Source organism: Sminthopsis crassicaudata, chromosome 4 (genome assembly GCF_048593235.1).
Source record: "Sminthopsis crassicaudata isolate SCR6 chromosome 4, ASM4859323v1, whole genome shotgun sequence".
Taxonomy (NCBI): Eukaryota; Metazoa; Chordata; class Mammalia; order Dasyuromorphia; family Dasyuridae; genus Sminthopsis; species Sminthopsis crassicaudata.
The window spans coordinates 225,657,128-225,678,282 of NC_133620.1; the positions used below are offsets into that span (position 1 = coordinate 225,657,128).

Genomic DNA, 21,155 nt, shown 5'->3' on the forward strand with positions numbered 1-21,155 from the left:
GGGGCCAATCCCCTTTACCAAGGGATTGGCAAAAATTTTAAACACATCAGAAAATATCAGACCATCTGTTGAATCTTGATATATACTTAAACATTCTCTATTCTTGTAAGAGATAAGAATGTCTGTCTTTTCTAATAGTGAAGATTGTATCTTTTTATTTTCCCCTCTTTACCAATTTTCTTACCTTTTCAGGAACTGAGTTTCTAAATGAACTTTTATATTCTGATTCTGCTTCTTCTGTTTACTGAAAATTTATTGACAAATATGAAAAAGTTGTCTTCCAAACTATCATTTGTAAATTGTTATTTAGAACTGAGAATTTCCCCTGAACAAATTAGCTTTACAAGATAGCTATTTAATATATAGTATAGCTAAACTCTTTGGTTCCTCTTTAAAATGAGTACAATAGGCTAAGTGATTTTGAGACATTTTTCAGCCCTAAGATGACACAATTCTAGTAGTATTAGCTCATTTGGATTCTGAGAGCAGAATACCTAATCAGAGAAGAAAAGTACTTTTTTCTTGTTTTACTGGGGGCATTGCTACTTCTAGGCAAGACTGTGAGATAGGCTTAGTTTATCTTTGGCATATCTTCACCCCCTTTTCTACCCTATCCCGATCCCCTTATCTTTATAGTCTTTTTTTCCTGAAAAATACCAAGAATCACCTATTTGAAAAAGAATAGAAGTATTTCTCTGGATGTGGACGGTGTTTTCTATCACAAGTCTATTGTAGATGTCTTAAATCACCACATATTGAGAAAAGCCAAGCTCATCACAGTTGATCATCACATAATCTTGTTGCTGTGTACAATGCTCTCTTAGTTCTGCTCACTTCACTGAGTATCAATTCATGTAAATCTCTCCATGCTTTTCTGAAATCATCCTACTGATCATTTCTTTTAGAACAATAATATTCCATTCCATTCTTATGCCACAACTTATTCAACCATTCCCCAGCTGATGAACATCCATTCAGTTTCTAGTTCCTTGCCACTACAAAAAGGGATACTTTAAGCATTTTTGCACATGGGCTTTTTCCCCTTTTTTGTGATCTCCTTGGAATGCAGACCCAGTCGGTATCAAAGAGTTATGTACAGCTTTACAACCCTTTGGACATAATTCCAATGGCTCTCCAGAATAGTTGGTTCAGTTCACAACTCCACCAACCATGTATTAGTGTCCCAGTTTTCCCATCTCTTCACCAACATTTTTCATTATCTTTTCTTGTCTTCTTAGTCAATTTGAGAGGTGAAGTAGTACCTCAGAGTTATCTTAATTTGCATTTTTAATCAATAATGATTTAGAGCATTTTTTCATATGACTAGAAATGACTTGAATTTCTTCATCTGAAAATTGTCTGTTCATATCCTTTGACTATCAATTGGGGAATGACTTGTATTCTCATAAATTTGAGGCAGTTCTGTATACATTTTAGAAATAAGGCCTTTATCAGAAACCTTGGATGTAATTTTTTCCCCCTAGTTTTCTGGTTCCTTTCTAATCTTGGTGCATTGGTTTTGTTTGTACAAAACCTTTTAAATTTAATATAATCAAAATGAGATAAAGTAATCATTTCAGGAAGAATAATACTATATTCTTCCTGCTTTATAGGAAATTCAGTAACAAAAATTGGGAGTATGCTCAGTTTGATTCTGTGACTTTCTCCAATTCTGATTTATAGTGTGTGACTTGGCCAAAAACAGGGTCCGTCCCCCCCCCCCCCCTCTCTCTCTCTCTCTCTCTCTTTCTCTCTTTCTCTCTCTCCCCCTCTCCCTCTCTTCCTCTCTTCTTCTCCCTCTCTTTCAATTATCAGTCAAAGAAGGAGGGGAAGAAATACTGAGAGGTGGAAGAATTCCATCTTACAATGACATATTAGCCAAAACTGACATTAAATGAAAGGTTTTTAGATCTCATCATATCACTCATACTAAGCACCTATTTTTGTGCTTAATTTTCCTAAGTGGTGGGAAGACAAAGAAAGGAAAAAGAAAGCACCCACCCTTAGTGAGATTAAACTCTAATGGGCGAGAAAGTATGTCAACAAATACATAACAAAGGTTATATATGGGATAAATAGGTAATCATTTAAAGAATTATGGGATCTTCCAGTAAAAGATGTAATTTTAGTTGGGACTGCCAGGGAAGACAGAAGGCAGAGTGGAGGAGGTAGAGTGTTCTAGTCATAGGGGAAAGCCAGGAGACAGGCAAGAAAGACATGAGGACTGAGGACCCCGTGACCCCTCTTCATCCTGCTCATGCCATTAACTTGCAAAAGTGTATCATGTGACCTTCTGTGTCGGAGGGGGCTGGGGTCTGAGCCCTCAACACAAATGACATTTAAATTAAAGGTTCAAATAGACAAAAAAAAAAAATAATGTGAAAAGAAAGTCAACCAACTGGAAAAGAGGTGATCCAACATCTTAGGGAAGAAAACATCTTGTTAAAAATTAGAAATGGACAAGAGCAAGTCAGTGAAGTTATAAGAGGCCAAGAAATAATAAAATAGAAATGAAAAAGTAGAAGAGAACAAAAAAATCTCAGGGGAAAAAAAAAAACAGATCTGGAGAACAGATCAAGAAGAGAAAAAATAAGAATGATCAAAATACCTGAAAGCTACAAATCCCCCCAAAAATCTCTTATTTTCTATTCCTCCTGGCTCTCTTTTGCTTCTATCTACTACCTTGCACTCTTATTATTTATTTAACATTTTCTGCTGGCCCCCACATCTCCAAGGATCATTTCTTTTTCCTCTCCAGCCATCCTTTCCTCTTGTTCTCTTGTTTATATCAGAATTTAGAAGATTTTTGTAGCCTTCCAAATATATATATATATATATATAGTTCCTCTCCCATTCTTGTTAATTTACACACCGTATTCCATTTTTGTTCATTTGAATACCCTTCTGTAACCCATCCTTATCCTATTTCCTCACCCTCTTATTTCTTTAAAATCTAGAAGACTTTTGTTCCCTTTTAAATGAATGTTATTCTCTCTTTAACTGAGATCCAATATATGTAGATTTCCTTCTAAAAATCCCTCCCTTAGGGAAAGGGACCACCCACATGTGCAAAAATGTTTGTGGCAGCCCTTTTTGTAGTGGCAAGAAACTGGAAACTGAATGGATGCTCATCAATTGGAGAATGGCTGAATAAATTATGGTATATGAATGGTATGGGATATTATTGTTCTGTAAGAAATGACAAATAATGATTTCAGAGAGGCCTGGAGAGACTTACATGAACTGATGCTAAGTGAAATGAGCAGAACCAGGAGATCATTATATACAGCAACAACAAGATTATACAATGATCAATTCTGATGGACTTGGCTCTCTTCAACAAAGAGATGATTCAATTCAGTTCCAATTGTTCAATAATGAAGAGAGCCATCTGCACCCAGAGAGAGGGCTTTGGGAACTACCATGTGGACCACAATATAGCATTTTCACTCTTTCTGTTGTTTTCGGCTTGCATTTTGTTTTTTCCTCCGTTTTTTTTTTTTTTTTTTTTTTTTCCTTGATCAGATTTTTCTTGGGCAGCAAGATAACTATTTGTGTGTGTATATACACACACACATGCAAACATATATTGGATTTAACATAATTTTAACATATTTAACATGTATTATACTACTTGCCATCTAGGGGAGGGAGTGGAGAGAAGGTGGGGAAAATTTGGAACAGAAGATTTTGCAAGGGTCAATGTTGGAAAATTACCCATGTATATGTTTTATAAATAAAAAGCTATAATAAAAAAAATAATATAAAAATCTCTCCTTTATCTACTTCCTCTATCTCTTTATCCTCTTATTTCTTTCTGAATTTATCAAAGACTTTTATACCCCTGTGTTTGTGTATGTGTGTATATACATATATACATACATATGTATCGATTAAAGAGGTATGTGTGTATACACACACACACACATACACATGACTTTAATAGATTCTTGATAGTAAAGTTCCCGAACTATCAGTCCTCTTCTTCCATCTAATTCCTCTGTCATTTCTTTTGCATTTCATTTGTATAAGATAATTAATCTTTTTACCATTTATTAACTCTACCCAAGTCTTTCTTTCAAAGTACCCAATTACTATTGACAATCTTAGAATCATAGTTTACATTTCCATATATTAAAAAAATACATTTTGTCTTTGTTGAGTCCCTACTCACACAACATAATGACTTTATATTTTACAGATCTTGTATGTCAAATTTTCTGTCAAGCTCAGTTTTTTTTTTTTTTTTTTTTTTTCCAACAAAAAGATCCAATGATCTTTTTTTTGTTGTTGTTCAGGATCATGTTTAACTTTTCTGGGTATCCTTTTTTTGGCTGTTAGCTGAAGTTCTTTTGCTCTTTGATCTATGGTGTTCCAAAATATGTGTTTTATTATTCTAAGTGTTACCAAATCATGTTTGATTCTTTTTTTTTTTTTTTTTTTTTTTTTGTAAGGCAATTGGGGTTAAGGGACTTGCTTAGGTCACATAGCTAAGAAGTGTTAAATGTCTGAGTTTAGCTTTGAATTCAGGTCCTCCTAACTCTAAAAATAACCAGCTTTATCTACTGCGCTGACCTCTTGTTTGATTCTAATTGTAGCTCTGTCATATTTTAATTGTTTTTTCTTGTTGCATGTAATATTTTCTCCTTGACCTGAGGATTGTGGAATTTGACTCTGGTATTCCTATAGGTTTTCCTCCTAGTATCTCTTTTGGGTGGTGATCAGTATTTCTACTTTCCCCTCTTGTTCAAACATTTCGGGACAATTTTCTGTAATTTCTTATATTATTGTATCAACATTTTTATGTTCTCTTCTACTTTTTCATTTCCATTTTATTATTTCTTGGCCTCTTATAACTTCACTGACTTGCTCTTGTCCATTTCTAATTTTTAACAAGATGTTTTCTTCCCTAAGATGCTGGATCACATCTTTTCCAGTTGGTTGACTTTCTTTTCACAATATTGTTTGTTTGTTTTTTTGTCTGTTTGAATCTTTAATTTTTGTTATTTATGTTGGGGGCTCAGACCCCAGCCCCCTCTGGCACAGAAGGTCATATGATACGCGTTTGCGGGTTAATGGCATGAGCAGGACAAGGAGGGGCCACGGGGTCCTCAGTCCTCGATCGTGTCTTTCTTGCCCGTCTCCTGCCCCTCAAACAGAGGGTAACTGGCTTCCATGTCGGCCCAAGTCAATGGGTCCCCAGTGACCTTGGGGAGGTCTCAGCGCGGATCTGGTACATGGAGTCCTGGTCTCGCAGGGGTCTCGTTCACAGTGTCAAAGTCGATAGTGATCCCGAAGGCGACATCGACACATCCTGGTGTAGTGCTTCCTGATGGAGCCGGAGGAGTCGTCCACTTTGTGGGATATCCTGTTCCTGGGCAGGGCTTTGGACAAGTCCTTGACAAAGGGCATGAACTACTGGTTCTGGCTCAGTGTGAGGACAGAGCATTTAAAGGGGGAGACAACATCAGGGAAGCTGAAGAACGTTTTCTGCTCGTCCCCCTCTCGCATGCGGAATATATGCTTGAAAACCGTGTACATGATCCTGCCCAGGCCAAAGGACGGCTCGATGACTTCCGGAATGATCTCTTTGACATGGAACATCTGCTGGAACTGCTGCATGCTGACCATGTCCTTGGTCACCTGGAACGTTTTCCTTTTTATCTCAATGGTGAATTCCCCCTTCTCATTGAGCAGGTTCTCCATCTCGGTCACGTAGGCCTCCTCACAGGTGGCCAGGTAGTCCAGGACCAACCGGGCGTCCTTCTTGTAGGCCCTGCCAATAGCCACCTTGCTCAACTCAAACTGAACCACATTGACCGTTCTGAGCTCCTTGAGCAGCTTCTCTGCCACCAGGGGCACCATGGTGGCTTTCGAGTGGCAGGTGAGGTCATAGCAAGAGCGGTTGGCACACCCCACAATCTTGATCCAGCCATAGCATGTTTTCATCTTGGCGAACCAACAGTCGCAGGCATAATGCACCATCTTGTTGTCCATGTGCTGCCGGAATCGAAGCTTCTCTGGGACACCCTCATCTTGGTGAGGTAGAGGTAGATCCGGCTGGTGAAGTAGCCCAGCACGGAATTGTTGATCACCCCTTGTTCCACCGCATCCCCAAGGCATATCTTGTGTGCAGACTAGCCGCTAACTTGGGTCTTAGCCAAGTATAGGGAGATGGTGAGGTCCACCACGCTATCAAACTCGGGTGGAGTTTTTCCTTGAGGTCAACAAAGTGCTTGATCTATGCCATTGTAAATTCTCTGACACGAATCAATCTGGAGCGAGGGGAGATCTTGTTGAGGAAGGAATTGCCAATCTGGGCAGCAGCAAAGGGCAGCTTTCCCTGGTTGAACTCCAGAAGCTGTTTGAAGTTGAGGAAGATTTCCTGGGCTATTTCCGGCCTCAGGTAGCCAGCCAGGCATGTTCCCTCTGGGCCCGATAAAGGGCTTGAACATTAGGTTTAACACCACAGGAGGGGAGAGGTCATTTCTGGTGATGGAGGACTTGACGTTGTAGTTCACAAAGAGGTCCACCAGCTGCTCTTGGCCATAATTGTCCAGCTGGATCAAGACCCCTTCTATCTCTGATTTCTTCTCACTGAACATTTCTTATCAGACATCTGCTTCTTCAGGTGAGCTTTCAGGAGGTGATCGGCCCAAAAACACTCTCCGCTTTTCACGTCCTTCATGAAGTTGGCAAATTTGTCGACATGGCCAGATGTCTTGAGAACAGGCTCCGGGGTGAGCGTGGTGCAGTCGATCTCCAGGATCTGCTCTCTTGGATGAAATGCTGCCACCAGACCTGGATGATATTGTTCTTCAGGGCAAGCCCACTGGCCCCAGGTCATACAGGCTACTGACTCCTCCGTAAATTGCAAAGGCTTGGTCATAGAAGAACCTCCACTTGAGGTATCTTCTATTTTAACTCAGTCGACGATGTCATCTTTGGGCTGCAGCACCAACTCCTTCGCCTCCAAAATCCTCTTGCATGCCTTGAGCTCTATGACAACTATGTCAATGTCAATCTGGGGAGCTTTGTCTTCCTTCAACTTCCTCACCAGATCCCCCTGCTGCCTCATGGCCAGGCGGAAGGGGCCGAGTGCTACCTTGGCCTGTGACTCTGGGGCTGCACCTGCGAGGCGGCCATGGACGAGGAGGAGAGGCAAGTGGGCATGGGGCCTGTGGCGTGGGGCAGGGGACTCTGGCCCAGAGAACGCTCTTGCCTCATGGCCAGCAACACCGGCTGCAGAACCGGCAACCTTGCATTATTCTTACTTTTAAAAAATTATTCTTCAATCTTATTTGATTTTTAAAGTCTTTTTTGAGTTCTTCATTGATTTCTTTTTGGATAGGTGACCACTTAATGTTACTCTTTGGGTTGGGAGAGGCTTTTTTTTTTTTTTGTATCATTATCCTCCTTTGAAGATGAACCTCTGTCTTTTTCTATTCCCATAGTAACTTTCTATGGTTGGGTTCTTTTTCCTTTACCTGCTCATTTAAAAAAAAAAAGGATAACAGATTGTTGGTGTAATCACCTCTAGTCCTGGGGTGTGGACCATGATGCCTCTGGCTTCCTCAGGTCCTCTTTCAATTCTCCCTCTGGCCTAGAACCTAAAACCAAGAATTCTGCCCTCATTACAGTATGTCTTGCCCTACTCCTTTGTATTCACCAGGTATGTGCTGGTTCCTTCTTATCCAGATAACTTCTTATCCTAGTCATCTTATTTATTTTGGCAGCACAACTAGGCCTGGTATTTCTTATTGTTAGAGATTCCCTCAGATTTACCTGACTCAGACCCCCAACTGCCTATACCTTCTAGGAGGTGAAAATTTCTAACCCAGCTAAGCTAGCTCCAGGGCACTGCTGTTTGCGGTTTCTTCAGAACTGATCTAGAGTTGTTTATACTTCAGAGACCAAACTTCTGTTTGAATTTCACATATTTTTTGTGTCTTCTAGCAGGGTACTATTCCATTGCTTTCAGAAATCATTCTCCAGATGGGACACATCCCCCCTACCATGAAAAGTGCTGCTGTCAATATTTTCATATGATTGATTTTTATTTCTGTCTCTGACCTCCTTAAAGTATTGCCTTGTGGTTGGATTAGCCATATCAGATGGTATCAACAATTTAATAAATTTCTTTACATAATTTGAAATTGTTTTCTAGAAAGTTTAGACCAATTTACAGACTCACCAATAGTGTATTAGGTGTATAACCTCCCATAGCCATTCTAACATTGACAACTTCCATCTTTTTTTTTTTTTTTTTTTTAATTTGCTGGATGTGAGGTAAACCCCTAGTGTTATTTAAATTTACATTTTTCTTAATATTAATGATCTAGAGCATTTTTTTCCTCATAACTATTACTAACTTGCATTTGTATTTTGAAAATTGTTTCATATACTTTTGTAGCCATTGTTACATTTTGAAAGTCAGTAATTTAGTTTACTTCTTGGAAATACTGGAATTATATTTCACTTTAGATGGTATACAATTAATTACTTGTATACTGCTTTAAAAACTTGGTTGAATCATTTTAGTTATTGTTTTTTAAAATTTCCCTCTTTTCTATCCACTGTCTTTTGTAACAAAACTAATGAACATATCAACTTAGACTGACAGTAATTGTAGTGTATCACATCCATAGTCACCTGCCTCTGCAAAAATGCAAAGAAGATGGCTTCTCCCAGCTTTTCCTTTTGGTCATTTTCATTGCAGTCTATTAGGCTATGTCTCTTTGTTTTGTTTTTTTAATATTGTTGTCATTGTATATAGTTTGCCTAGTTCTGCCTACATTATTTTCCTTTAATTCATATCTCTTTCTATGCTTTTCTGAATATATCATTTTCTATAGCACATTAAAAATTCATTATAATCATGTTCCACTATGTTGATAGCCATCTATTTTGTTTTCAGCTAGTTGTTTATTTGTGATTGATTTTTAAATCAGTGCACAGGATAGACCTTTAGCAAACTTTTTGTTTATTTATTTTTACTTATGTGTGATACAGTTGGTGAAAGTAAATCAAAAACAGTTCTGTCATCTGGTTCAAATCTGGGAAGACAAACCAAATTATCTGACTACATTTTTGATCTTAGGAATTCTTAATTTACCCAGCATTTCAGTAAATATTTTTGTACTGGAGATGATCTGATTCAACTTTAATTGATATTTTTCTTGCTCTTTAATGTAAGAAAAATACTGGTATGCTACATATTGAGATATTGAAGGAGTAAAATATTGTGGAATCAAAGATTTTTGTATTAATTTTTATTTGTCAAGGGAACTGACTATAATTGCTTAGTTTTAATACTGATTTTTATATCTCTTTATAGTAAAAAATGCAGAGTTTTTGCAACAAGCTGCTTTAGAAGAATATGGGCCAGAACTTCATGTGGCTTTGAGAAGTCGAAGAGATGAGTTACACTATTTGAGGAAACTTACTGAATTACTTTTCCCTTATATTTTGCCCCCTAAAGCTACAGACTGCAGGTATAAATATTTTTGGAAATTTTCATAACAGTGTGTGCTCTACCACAATGTACATTGTTGTTTCTAATCATGCTAGTCATAAGAGTATAATTAGAGATTGGCCTAACCTGTGAACAGTTTTTAGTTTGAAAAAAAATACCATCCATCAGTCAGTTCTTAAGATACAAATTTAGGTGTTAAATCCAAATGGTGTTTGCCTTACTGTTGGTATCATTGAACATTAAGAAATTAAAGATAAAGCTAACAATTGAAATGAATTTCAGTGTAGAAAAGATAATCTTCCCTCATTTTTTGTTATTTCTTCTTAGAAAATTCAAATTACTAGGTCAGATAGGCAGAAACAGTTTAAGCAACTCTGTAGGCACTTTGTTACTAGACCTGTGAAACAAAATAAAAGATCATCTACTCCTTATGTCCTGGAAGGATTGTATTTAAAACATCTCAAAGAGATCACTACCAGTTTGGGAGATTCTACAGTTTCTTTGTAATGAGATTTTTTAGGTAGAAAGTATTTAAATATTTAACCTATTAAAGTTAATTAAAGTATTTAAAAATATTTAACCTATTTGCTATTATGGAAATGATTTTCTGTTAAATTTTCATTTCTAGCAAATTGTTGTTCTGAATGGTATTATAATTATGTAACTATTTTTTCCCTCCTTTTTCTCCAGATCCCTGACTTTACTTATAAGAGAGATCCTGTCTGGTTCTGTTTTTCTTCCTTCTTTGGATTTCCTAGCTGATCCAGTAAGATTGAATCACTAAAACTGCATAAAAAGTTTTATGCCTTATGTCAGTAATGTTTTTTGTACACTTTCTGCAAAGAATAAGAGACCTGTCCTCTTTAGGAAATTGTCCTAATGTGGTACATCATTGCAAATGTTTTGCCAGTGTCTTGTTTGTTTCTCCATTGGATTAACATAGAAACTTTCATAATTTGAGAAAAATCTTCCAATTCTGAACAGAATACAGTGAAGGAATTATTTTCACTTATTTATTTTGTCATGACAATATGTATTTATTATTTCCCATTAGGATACTGTGAATCATTTACTTATCATCTTCATAGATGATAGTCCAGTGAGTATTAGAAAACCTTTCTAATTGTATTATATTTTATTTTATATCAACCAAATGGAATAAGGATTGAATTAGTTATTCTTTTTTTTAATAGCCTGAAAAAGCAACAGAACCTGCTTCTTCTTTGGTTCCTTTTTTGCAGAAATTTGCAGAGCCCAGAAATAAAAAGCCTTCTGTAAGTGGGGAAAGTACTTTTATTTGCAACAGATTATTCTTTTGCTTTTGATTTAAAGAAAAATTGCAAAATGTTTGTCCAATAATTGACTCTCTTATATTTTGTTTCAAGGTACTGAAGTTAGAATTGAAGGAGATTAGAGAACAGCAAGATCTTTTGTTTCGCTTTATGAATTTTCTGAAACAAGAAGGTGCAGTGCATGTGTTGCAATTTTGTCTGACCGTGGGTGAGGCTTATCTTTATGCTTATTGATAAATTTTTTTTTTCCCTTGAGGCTGGGGTTAAGTGACTTGCCCAGGGTCACACAGCTAGGAAGTGTGTCTGAGACCAGATTTGAACGCGGGTCCTCCTGAATTCAGGGTTGGTGCTCTATCCACTGCACCACCTAGCTGCCCCTGATTATTCTTTTAACTTAAAAAAATTGTTCCAGAATGTGCAGACCAGATCTTGCTGTAGAGATACTTAGCCTTTTTTCGTGTTCTGAAACATTATTGTTAATATCTATTGCTATTGCCCAACACTTCAGAAGTGTATACTTCTATCCATTCTCCAAATTGAGATTTGACCTGTAACTGGATATGACCAAACTGTAGGAATAAAAAACCCAATCTATTATCTCAAAATATTCAGTATGGTAAATATATATCTATATATATGTACATGTATGTGCAATATCTGCCTAGGATTCCAAAATAAGTGTTTTTGATTATTTTGTCTTTATAGATGTTCTCTTGAACAGAATAATGGTTCAAGAGTACTTTCTTTCAGTCTATCCAGTAGGATTAATTTTATTTTTTTCCAGATTCGAGAACCTGAGTCAGTGTTGAAAGAATCCTTCTTCCTTTTTAGTAGTGTAATGGTTTTTGCAACTTTCTTTAGAAATAAGAAACTGGTTTTTTAAAATTGCCTTTCTGTTAAATGAGTAAATCAAGTTAATTTCTTATTTGTTGATGTTCACTTATTCCAGTCATGTCTGACTATTTGTGACCCCATTTTGGGTTTTCTTGTCAAAGATAACTGGCATGGTTTGCCATTTCCTTCTATAGCTTATTTTATAGATGAAGAAACTGAGACCAACAGAGTTAAGTGACTTGATCAGAGTCACACAGCTAAGTAGAGTGTTTGAAGAACTCAGGAATTTGAGTCTTCCTTATTGAAGTCTGGCACTTTATCCAATGTGTCACTTAGCTGCTCAATTGGTAATATTTTGAATAAACCATAACATATTTTTTTCGGATTTAAGGTTTTTTTTTTTTTTAATTCATACTTTTTAAGTCACATGTGCAAACTTATGTACCTTATTATATTTCTTAAATATTTGGAATTTTTTTTTATTTGGACATTTATTATCAAATATACAAGATATTTGGATGGTCAGCTGATTTTTGTGTCTTCTCATTATATACTCAAAGTCAAAGTCAGATAAGTAGTCATAGTTGAGACTTTTATGTAATTTATTAAATGTTCTTTGTTAAATAAGGTGATTTCCTTTTTTCTGCCTTTTCCTAATATGCCAGAGGAATTCAATGACAGAATTTTGAGACCAGAGTTATCAAATGATGAAATGATGTCTCTTCATGAAGAGGTGAAGAAAATATATAAAACCTATTGTTTGGATGAAAGCATTGACAAAATTAGATTTGATCCTTTTATTGTAGAAGAGATTCAAAGAAGTAAGTCTTGGGTGGTGACAATATATATACTTTTGTAGTTTTCAGAGCTTTTTCACATTGTGATCTCTTTGGGTGGATATAACATCTATAATATTTAACCTATTAAGAAACTGAGCAGGAAATTACATAAAATCAGCTTGATTAGTTCCACCTGGAGCTGAGATTGGAGCCCAGTAAACTAAAAGATTAAAATTTCTATAAAAACCCTCACCTGATCCATCCAATCCACTAGCTATCTTTCTAAATTCTTCTCCCTTTTAAGGCTAAACTTGAGAAAGCACTTTGCAGTTGGACTTCCACCTTCATTTTTTAAGTAAAGCTGCTTTCTACAGTTTTCAGTTCCCCAATTGCCCAATCTAATGTACTTTGCTCAATTGTTATTCTCCTTGATTTCTTTTCAATATTCAGCATGGTTGATCCATATTTGTTTTGGATGTTCTCTCATTTCTAGGTGTTTTTGACATTCTTCACTCCTGATTCACTATCAATCCCATTGCTTCTTTTGTCTCTATTTCTGGTTCTTCCTCCAGATCATTCCCTCTAATTATTGGTGTCCCCAGAGGCTCTGTTGTTGAGCCCGCTTCCATTTTTTTGTTTTTGTTTTTGATAATAGCTTTTTATTTTTCAAAACATATGCAAAGATCGTTTTCAACCTTTATTCTTGCAAAACTTTGTGTTCCAAATTTTTCTTCCTCTCTCCCCACTTCCCCCTTCCCCTAAACAGGAAGTAATTCAATATAGGTTCAACATATACAATCCTTTTAAACATATTTCCATTATGCTGCACAAGAAAAATTAGATTAAAAGGGGAAAAAATGAGAAGAAAAAAAAACAAGCAAACAATACCAACAACAAAAGGTAAAAATTCTATGTTGTGATCCACATTTAGTCCCCACAGTCCTCTCTCTGACTGCAGATGGCTCTCTTCATATCAAGTCTGGCCTGAATCACCTCACTGTTGAAAAGAGTCACATCCATCACAGATGATCATCTTATAATCTTGCTATTTCTATATGTAATGTTCTTTTGGTCCTATTCATCTTAGCATCAGTTCATGTAAGTCTCTCCAAGCCTCTCTGAAATCATCCTGCTAATCATTTATTATAGAATAATAATACACCATAACATTCATATACTATGATTATTCAGCCATTTTTCAACTGATGGACATCTATTCGGTTTCCAGTTCCTTGTCACTACAAAAAGGGCTGCCATGAACATTTTTGTTCATGTGAGTCCCTTTCTCTTCTTTAAGATCCATTTGGGACATAAGCCCAGTAGAGATATTGCTGGATCAAAGGGTAAGCACAGTTTGATAGCCCTTTAGGCATAATTCCAAATTGCTCTACAGAATGATTGGATCAGTTCTTAACAACTCCACCGACAATGTCCCAGTTTTCCAATATTTGTCATTATCTTTCTCTGTTAGCTTAGCCAATCTGAGAGGTGTGAAGTACCTCAGAGTTGTCTTAATTTTTATTTCTTTAATCAATAGTGATTTAGAGCATTTTTTCACATGACTAAAAATGGCTTTAATATCATTGACTGAAAAGTGTCTGTTCATATTCTTTGACCATTTATTAATTGGGTAATGGCTTATGTTCTTGTAAATTTGAGTCAGTTCTCTGTATATTTTAAAAATGAAGCCTCACCTCCATTTTATTGTTGTTGTTATTCTATACTATTGCTTTAGTGGTCTCACTGTTTCTCTTCTGTTAAGTTAGCTTCTCTGTGCTGATGGTTTCCAGATCTAAATATCCAACTCTACCCCTCCCCTGAGCTATAGTAATTTTCATTTGCCTTTAGGACATCTCCAATTGGAACATCTTGAACTCAACATATCTGAAACATTCATTATCTTTCTTCTCCAAACCTTTATCTTCCCAAATTTTGCTATTACTGTGGAGGGTATCATCATCCTATAAGTCACCAGCCCTTTGCTAAATCTTGACATTTCTACTTTTATTGCATCATTTGTATATATTATTTTCATTCATATAGCTACAGCCCTTTTTTTAAGGTCCTCTTTACCTGTCATCTAGACTACTGAAACAGCCTTCTAACTGGACTCCCTGCTTCAAGCCTTTTCTCTGTTCTCAACTGGGAAGGTGATTTTTTTTTAAGAACATGGATTTGATCATGTCACTACCACCTAACATAGTGAGCTCCAGTAGCTTTTTTGTTATCTCTGGAACCAAATATAAAGTCTTCTGTTTGACATATAAGTTCTTCATAATTTGGGCCCCTCCTACCTTTTCAGTCTTTTTATATTTTACTCCTTTCTGTATATTCTTTGGGTCGGTTGACACTGGCCTCCTTGCTGTTCCTTGAATACAACATTCCATTTCTTATCTTTGTGCCTTTGCCATGTTCCCCATGATTGGAATTGTTTGCTCTCTCATATCCTCTTAATTTTCCTCATTTCCTTCAAGATTCAGCTTATCACTTTCTGTCTTCTTCCTGTCAAGTTACATGTCTTCCTTCTTCAGATTATCTTTGCTTACTTTAGTCTATATATCTTATGTTAGTTACATGTTATATTCTTTATGGAATATACCTTCCTTTAAGGAAGAAACATGGTTTTTGTTTGTTTTGGGTTTTTTTTTGGGGGGGAGGTGCCTTTTTGATATTTCTGTTATTTACAAAACCCACAGCATATCTGGCATATGGTAAAATTTCATAAATTTCTCTTTGACTAACTTATTGAAACAGAAAGCATATTATTTGTATAAAGTTTAATTTGTAGTATTTTCATGTGATCTATGATTATCATGAACTTAAGAAGTAAGTAAATTTTGTATTGTTCTACATGTATTTTTCTATTTTTTTTCCCTAGTTGCTGATGGCATCTATATAGATGTTGTAAAACTTCAAACTATGAGGTGCCTTTTTGAAGCATATGAGCATGTTCTTTCTCTTTTGGAAAATGTATTTACTCCTATGTTCTGTCACAGTGATGAGGTAAGTTGGGAATGAACTTGGTGTAGAGGTTTTTTAAACCAAAAACTCATTAGCTCTTGCATTCAATTATTCAACCATTATTTATATACAACCACTTGCAAAATTGGTAGAAAAAAGTAGAGCAGGTAATATGTCCTCAGGTATATCAGATAGGAGAAATTATAGTCCTCTTTTCAGATTCCCATTCTTGGCTACCTCAAAAAAAGCTATAAATATTTTTATGTATCCTAATATTTTAGGATGCCATTTAAGAATTTTAGGAAGACATTTAAGAGTGATCCCTCTAGTTTCTTTACCTTTGCTCTAAGTTCTCCTCCCCTTCTTCCATTTCCTGCCCCTTTTCATATTTTCTTGTTTAATGAAATATGTATCTACAACATATTTGTGTCTGTATGTTTGTATATGTGTTCTTTCTAATTTTTAACCAGTTCCTTTCTCCTTGTTCGTGTGTATGTTCACTTGTTCATCCTAAGTATTTATCACTATCAAGGTTCACAGAAGAAATCCAATTAAACAAAGAGTAAAGTGTTCTGTAGGATCTTACAAGGGGTGGAGAAGGAAAAGCAGAGGAGAAAAAGCTAAGAAGGAAAGGGAAAATTGGGGAAAATTATCTCAAATACTTAGGATGAACAATTGAACATTCAGAGGGGACAGATATATTATCTTATTTTTGAGTGATAGAAGTTAATATTATCAATTAATTTATGTTTTCCTTTTTATGTTTCTCTTTACTTCTGTGTTTAAACTTCAAATTTCTCTGTAGCTCTGGCATTTTTAATCTTGAATGCTTAAAAGTCCTCTATTTCATTAAAAATCCATTTTGTTTTCCTCTGTAATATTCTCTCAGTTTTTCTGGGTTTTTTTCTGGCTGTAACACATTATCTTTTGACTTCTGGATATTGTATTCCAAGTTCTCTGCTTCTTTACATGGGTGGCTGCTAAATCACCAGTGATGCTGACTATTGTTCATTGGTATTTGAATTCTTTCTTTCTGGCTGGCTGTTTGCTGTATTTTTTCTTTGACTGGAAACTGAATTTTGTTTATATTCTTCCTGGAAGTTTTTATTTGAGGAAATCTTCCAGGAGACAACTGGTAGAATCTTTCTTTCTTTTTTTTTTTTTTTTTTTACTTTGCCCTATGATTCTAAGAAATCTAGGCAAATTTCTTTTAAGCTTTTTTGAAATATGGGGGTAGCTAGATGGCACAGTAGATAGAACACTGACCTTGAAGTCAGTAGGACCTGAGATCAAGTTTGGTCTCAGACACTTACTTTTCCTACTGTGACCATGAGCAAGTTACTTAACCCCAATTGCGGGGGGGGTGAGGGGAGTCTTCTTTTTTTTTTTTTTTTTTTAATGCTCATGGCATTCATAAAGTCCAGTGATTGAAAAGTTTTTTTTCTCCTGTCTGTTTTCCAAAACATTTCCAGTTTTTTCCTCTATTGCCTCATTTCATATAAGAACATTTTCAATGCCTGCTTGAACTCTTCCAAAAATTCCTATTGAGATTGTACCCAAGTTGTGTTTTTTTTCTGAGGTTTTAGTTGTAGATGATTTTTGTGTCAGGGAGAAAGCATGTCTTAATGGATCAGGAGTTTCTAATATTATCTTGGTCAGTGTTAGGGTGTGTGTGTGTGTGTGTGTGTGTGTGTGTGTGTGTGTGTGAAAGAGGAGAGAGAATATATTCTTGAAGTTATTTTCTATTCTTTTAGAATCTTAGAAAAGTCAGTGTGGTACAGTGGAGAGAGCACTAAATTTAGTCCCAGCCTCTAAGTGGGAATTTTAATGTCACTTAGTTCTTGGAGAAGTCTGTTAAGTCCTCTCAGCCTCAGATTTTTTCCTCTGCAAAATGAGGGAATTCTATTAGGAGAATGAATGAAATAACATTTATTAAGTGCCTTCTCTCTGCCAAGAATTGTGTTAAGTTGTTGTTGTTTTTTATCTCTCTTTTTTAAAAATTTATTTCTTTAATATTTTTTCTAGTTAAATTCAAAACAAAGTTTTTTTATATATGTTTTTAAAATTTTTGAGTTCTAGGTTCTCTTGCCTATTAGGAAACCACATATGAAGTTATGCAAAACATTTCCATAAAATTCAAGTTATAAAAGAAAATATAGATCTCCCACTCTAATGAAAATAAAACCTTCTAGAAAAATTAAATTAAAAAAAAAGAATTCCTTCTCTGGATATGGATAGGATTTTTCATCATAATCCTTCAAGAGTAATCGTGGATGACTGGACTACTAAGAATAGCAAAGTTATTTGCAGCTGGTCATCCAAGAATATCACTATTACTTTGTAGACAGTACATTTTAGTTTGCTTGAGTTCATGGAGGACTTTCCAGGTTGTTGGGTTTTTTGGTTTGTTTGTTTTTTGAGAGCATCCTGCTCCTTATTTCCCATAGAACAATAGTATTCCATCACAAACACATACCACAATTTATTGAGCCATTCACCAATTTATGGGCATCCCCTTAATTTCCAATTTTGTTTTTACCCTGAGAAAAGAGCTGTGTGGAATATTTTTTGTATATATAGGTCATTTTCCTTTTGTTTCCCTCAAATCTCTTTTGTATTCATGCCTGTAGTGGTATTTTATGTCAAAGGATTTGCATGAATTTATAGCTCTTTGGGCACAAATCATATCTTTTGATTATCAGTTGGGGCATGGCTTTCATTTTTTAGAAATTTGACTCAATTCCCTGTTTGAGAAATGAGACCTAACTTAATGAGTTATTGAGAAACTCACTTCAAATTCTTTCTTTCTTTCTTTCTTTCTTTCTTTCTTTCTTTCTTTCTTTCTTTCTTTCTTTCTTTCTTTCTTTCTTTCTTTCTTTCTTTCTTTCTTTCTTTCTTTCTTTCTTTCTTTCTTTCTTTCTTTCTTTCTTTCTTTCTTTCTTTCTTTCTTTCTTTCTTTTACAGTTACTATTGCTAACTGTATTTCCCTTCATTTTATTCTCTTTCTTTTTACTTTGTCTTTTCTCAAAAGTTTTCAGACCACCCTTTCCCCCCAATATGCCCTCTCTTTTATCACCTTTTTTTCCTTCCCAAATCCCATTCTCCCCTTCTATTTTCTTGCAGGGTAAGATAGATTTCTATACCTCTATTGAATATGTATGTTATTTCCTTGTTGAGCCAATTCTATAAGAGTAAAGTTCACTCACTTGCTCTCTTCTTCCCTCTCTCCCCTCCCCTGTAAAAAGCTTTTTCTTGCTTTTTTTTTTTTTTATGGTAGATAATTTGCACCATTCCACTTCTCTCTTTCACTTTCTCCCAGTACATTCCTCTCTCACCCCTAAAACTATATTATCCCTTCATATTCATCTCATATCTATGCCCTCTCTCTATAAATACTCCTTCTAACTGCCATAAGAATGAGAAAGTTCTACTGTTACAAATATCCTTCCATATATGAATGTGAACAGATAAACCTTATCAAGTACCTTATGATATCACTTTCTTGATTACCTGCTTATGCTTCTCCAGAGTCTTGTATTTCAAAAACAAATTTTCCATTCAATTCTGGTCGTTTTCACCATGAATGCATTGAAAATCCTCTTATTTCATTGAATTGCCACTTTTTTCCTCTGAAGGAGTATACTCAGTTTTGCTGGATAGGTGATTTTGCTTGCAGTCCTAGCTCCATTGCTCTCCAGAATATCATATTTCAAGCCCTCCAGTCCTTTAATGTAGAAGCTGCTAAATCTTGTATTATCCTGACTATGTTTCCGCTATACTTGAATTATTTCTTTCTGGATGTTTTCAGTATTTCCTCCTTGACCTGGGATTCTGAAATTTGACTATAATATTCCAGGGAGTTTTCATTTTGGTATCTCTTTCAGGAGATAGTTGATGGATTTTTTTCAATTTCCATTTTAGCTTCTGGTTCTAGAATTTCAGTTCAGGTTTTCCTTTATAATTTCTTGAAAAATGATGGCCAGGCTCTTTTTTTTGATCATGACTTTCAGATAACCAATAATGTTTAAGTTATCTCTCCTGGATCTAGATCATTTCTTCTAGATCATTTGTTTTTCAATAAGATGTTTCACTTTTTTTTTCTATTTTTTTATTTTATTGGTTTTGTTTTATTGTATCTTGATTTCTTTATCAAGTCATTAATTTCTATTTACTCAATTCTAATTTTTAAGGAATTATTTTCTTCAGTGACCTTTTGTACCTCCTCTCCCAGTTGGCCAATTTTGCTTTTAAAGGCATTTTCCTCCTCATTAATTTTTTGTTCCTTAAATTTATTGTCACGGATAAGACTTCAGCAGTGGTTGAATGGCAAATGGTTCCCATTTTGTTTTTGTCTGCTAGTACCCTTAAAGGGAGTTCCACATCTGGTATAATTAGTGAGCTTGAGGTTTAAAAAGTTGACTCAATCTTCTAGCCCATTGTAGTCCATTCCTCTCTACCCAACTCTTACAACCTGGGTGGCCAGGGTCATAATCCATAATCCATACTGCTTATTGATGTCAGCAGCAGTTCAGAAAATTATGTGGTAAATTTTTTTTTTCTTTTTTGTAAATTCCCCTCTTCTTTATTTTGTTGTTCTTTAGGAGGTGTGTGGGATTTTTGTTTTGTTTTGTTTTGTTTTGAGACAGTTGGGGTTAAGTGACTTGCCAAGGATCACTTTTTGAGGTCACATTTGAACTCGTCTTTCTGACTTCAGGGCCAGTGCTCCTCCCCCTCCCCCATGAGGATTGGAGAGTAAGAAGAAGGAATAGTTGTGCTTCTTGGCTGATGTTTTTGATCTGGTTACTCAGGTTATTGGCACCCAAGGGTCAAAGGACAGATTGCTTTGGGGGCTATGGATTGCTGTGGGCCAGGACACTAGTAGATCTTGGCAACAAATTAATCCCTCCTGTCATCATTCAGTCAACCAGTGCAGTTTTAAGCTAAGATACTGTGGGACAGACCTACAATTGTTTGTTTATTCTGTTTCAAGGTAGATGATCTGCAGCTGGGGTAGTGCAGTGAATAGAGTATTAGGCCTGAAGTCAGAAAAACCTGAGTTCAAATGTGACCTCAGACAGTTAACTCTGAGCAAGTTACTTACCCCTGTTTATCTTAGTTTCCTCATCTGTAAAATTAGCTGGAGAAGGAAATGGTAAATCACTCCAAGATCTTTGCTAAGAAAACCCCAAAAGGGGGTCACTTAGAAACAACTAAAAAGTGACTGAGCATCAAGAAGAATAACTTGAAACCTACCTGTTGTTTATTTACATAATGGTTAAAATATTAAGAACCACATTATAGCTTGAAGAGAGAATTTCTGAGACTCTCAGGTAAATAACCTTGATGAGTTGGCTTATTTTATGTTATTGGGGCACATTTACCTTGGAGTGATTAAATATGTTATTAGTAAAGTAATTGCTTCTCTGAATACTCAAAGCTCCGAATCATTTATTGTATCTGATGTGAAAACTTCTAAGGCCATTTGTAATGTTTTCTTTTGGTTTTCTGGAGGTTTTGGAGAAGCCTTCCTTTCAGTTTAGTAATCACCACAAGAATAGTCAGGTGTTAAAGTCCAAATCCTTTATTTTCTCCTTCACAATCTAGTTTCCTTGCCTGGGGCCTGGGCTAGCTTTCTTAGAGGCCTTCCAGAGTGTTGGTTTCAGTGGAGCAGCTAAGGAGGAGAGCCCTGCCACCACAGCGGTATGAGATGGAGTGAATGAATCTGTCTCTGCCTCCCTTAGCTTAGTTTGTCTCAGCTTATATGCTCTACGCTGAGTATAAACCAATCATTATATCACTAGGAAACCATTATTT

The 21,155-nt window shown here is 35.8% G+C and overlaps 1 protein-coding gene and 1 pseudogene across 13 annotated transcripts in view; one reads left to right on the plus strand and one right to left on the minus strand.

Moving 5' to 3' along the window:
• Window positions 1-21,155, plus strand: part of SNX14 (sorting nexin 14) — a 110,212-nt gene that overhangs the window by 34,882 nt on the left and 54,175 nt on the right. For 12 of the 13 annotated variants that reach the window (XM_074310348.1, XM_074310347.1, XM_074310356.1 and 9 more), the window contains 7 exons: window positions 9,338-9,494; window positions 10,166-10,241; window positions 10,530-10,574; window positions 10,669-10,749; window positions 10,861-10,975; window positions 12,267-12,422; window positions 15,259-15,383. In XM_074310348.1, coding sequence (XP_074166449.1) covers window positions 9,338-9,494; window positions 10,166-10,241; window positions 10,530-10,574; window positions 10,669-10,749; window positions 10,861-10,975; window positions 12,267-12,422; window positions 15,259-15,383 — 755 coding nt within the window. Of the gene's footprint in view, window positions 1-9,337; window positions 9,495-10,165; window positions 10,264-10,529; window positions 10,575-10,649; window positions 10,750-10,860; window positions 10,976-12,266; window positions 12,423-15,258; window positions 15,384-21,155 lie in introns of all 13 variants that reach the window. The other variant, XM_074310360.1, reaches the window with a different exon arrangement.
• LOC141566838 (glycine--tRNA ligase pseudogene) lies at window positions 5,112-8,230 on the minus strand (annotated as a pseudogene).